The following is a 2437-nucleotide window of genomic DNA, read 5'->3' on the forward strand; positions in this document are numbered from 1 at the left end:
CGTGCAGAGACAGTGAGTGTGAGAGTGTACATGTGAACTGGAGGTGTGACTGTTGAACGGTGTGTTCGCTGAGGTGAAGCGGGAACTAACCTGTTATTCTCTCTCTAATTACACTGACGGCGATGTCGTTGGGCCCTGCTGGAGAAAATAAAGACTATAATAAAAACTGCCCTGATACCACAGTTTTACTCATGAATATTTGTCAAATACTCTGAGAGTTTGGTCACTAAATATTCACCCGTATGCTGACGATACCGTACTTTACATCTACGTCTTTTTCTGTTTTTTTCTTTTCCTCTGGTGCCTTTTAATATTATAATAATATAATATTGTAAAGTATTGTATTTAACGATTTAAATCTATTTTTATGAGCTCAGATAACGTTAGTTTTACAGGGAGAATATTTCACATTTGGCTCAACGATAATCTTTCTAAATTTGTATTCTTTAAAATACAAATTTACGGGTGAAGTAAAACATTCACAGCTCATCCGGCTAAAAAAGGAACGTTCAATTTTTAAAAAATAACATTCACAGCTCATCCGGCTAAAAAAAAAAAGGAAACGTTCAATTTAAAAAGAAATCTCGTGGTTCCTCTGTTTTAACTTCCATAAACGTATATATATATTTATTTATATTTATCCTATCTCAGTTTATCAGTTACCAGAACTAAGTCAGACTTACATAAGCCTGAAGTTCGATCTTTGAGTTTGTCAAAATTCTAAACCCGAACTCTAGACTAACCACATCTGGAATCTGAACTCAAGCTCCGCCCACTGGTCTTAGACACTGACGTCAAATTGTCAAAATATTTAACCTTTTTTTTCTGCTTCTCTTTTCAGCCCATAGTTTACGAAGGTCAAGACAAGAACCCGGAGATGTGTCGAGTTCTGCTGACACACGAGATCATGTGCAGGTGAGGACGACCGCGATGATGTCACCTGTTTTTTTTTACTTTTCTACTTATTTTAAAACGGCCGTCGTCGGCCGAGGTTCTGCACATGCTCAGACGGATCAGAGCGGAACTTTTGATTACTTTTGGAACAACCCAAAAACTTTGCTGAATTCTTTGAGAAAAAACAGGCCGAGGGCAGCATCCCTGCAGATCACCCACCACCATACACTCATAGTGGTCCAAGAACCAACAACCAATGGCATTAACCGGATGGATTTCCTGTTAGAAATCATTGAATTTTAATTGGTCCTCCTCAGGAGGGAAAAGAAATCTTTTCTTTTCTCTTTGCGACGAAACTTCTCACCAGTCATTCCTCGGCGCACATTCCATTTTTTACGATGTCACCATCGTTAACCTCTCCCCCCTCCCTCCCCAAACACACACACACACACACACACACACACACCGAGACATGAGAACCATATCTGTTAAGGAAGATCAGTCTGAGCTTTAATTATAATCAAAAGATGAATTCCTACAGAAGTAGGTTGTGCAGCGAACAGAGTCTATTTATAGACGCATTTTACCAACATTCCCTATACAAAGGAAGGTGTGTGTGTGTGTGTGTGTGTGTGTGACGCCTGGTTAATTAGGACACAGAGAAACTCATTAGTCAATCTGAACTCTCCTGTTGTTTTGTGGCTAACAAATGGGCCTTCCTGCTCAGTCTGACTATAAAATATAGGCAGGAACACTCGCTCTCTTACACACACACACACACACACACACACACACGCAGAGGGAAGTGTTCACACGCACACCAGTTGTTATAAAAATTCAAATTTAGCACATGAATTAAGTTGTTCTTATTCCCTGACCTTGTCAGTGAACAACTTTAAGTGTAACAATATAAATTGGGCCTCATCTGTATGCACAAGCAGGGACTTTAACCGTGAAATGGGCGAGCGCTAATATTTTATTCTATAGCGGCGGAACGTTCCTCGGGCAGTTCAGACTCTTCTGGTAAAAAAAAAAAAAAAAAAAAATGTATTGAAATTCTGATCTGATTTCCCACAGATTTACAAATAAATATCATATTTGGAAACAGATTCTACTGTAAATGATCGTTGTTCATCATGCGGGAAATGAACCGCGGACCGTCCAAAGTCTGGCCCGCGGGGCCGGCCGTGGTACGCGGAGAGAGTTACTTCTTAAAATATAAAAAAAAAAAACTCTTGTTAAACTCAGGCGTTTGACCTTGTTGGGAGTTTATTCACTGACGTCTTTATAGAAAAACGCAAAAATGACAAAAAAAAAACATTAAAAAAAATCCCTAGTCCCTCCGTCAGTTACTGACGCAGCTCTGAGTGTTGGCAGATTGGCTGTGAACATATGGCTAATGGCCCGACCGTGACAATGAGCCACACTGATTAATGGACGCCCTCGGCTCTTTGTTGTGTGTGTGTTCTGCGCTGCGTGCGGCGCCGCGGCCCCCGTCGCCGAATCAGCATGTGAGAACACGAGGCCGCAGCCGTAACTTTGA

At 40.8% G+C, this 2437-nt stretch overlaps 1 protein-coding gene across 3 annotated transcripts in view; it reads left to right on the forward strand.

Annotated features, from left to right (window-relative positions):
* Positions 1 to 2437, forward strand: part of LOC103395537 (transcription factor COE1) — a 96805-nt gene that overhangs the window by 13792 nt on the left and 80576 nt on the right. For all 3 annotated transcript variants that reach the window (XM_025065650.1, XM_025065649.1, XM_017041803.2), the window contains exon 5: positions 842 to 915. In XM_025065650.1, the coding sequence (XP_024921418.1) occupies positions 842 to 915 (74 nt within the window). The remainder of the gene's footprint in view (positions 1 to 841; positions 916 to 2437) is intronic.

This window comes from Cynoglossus semilaevis, chromosome 19 (genome assembly GCF_000523025.1).
Source record: "Cynoglossus semilaevis isolate Cse_v1.0 chromosome 19, Cse_v1.0, whole genome shotgun sequence".
In the NCBI taxonomy this organism is placed as follows: Eukaryota; Metazoa; Chordata; class Actinopteri; order Pleuronectiformes; family Cynoglossidae; genus Cynoglossus; species Cynoglossus semilaevis.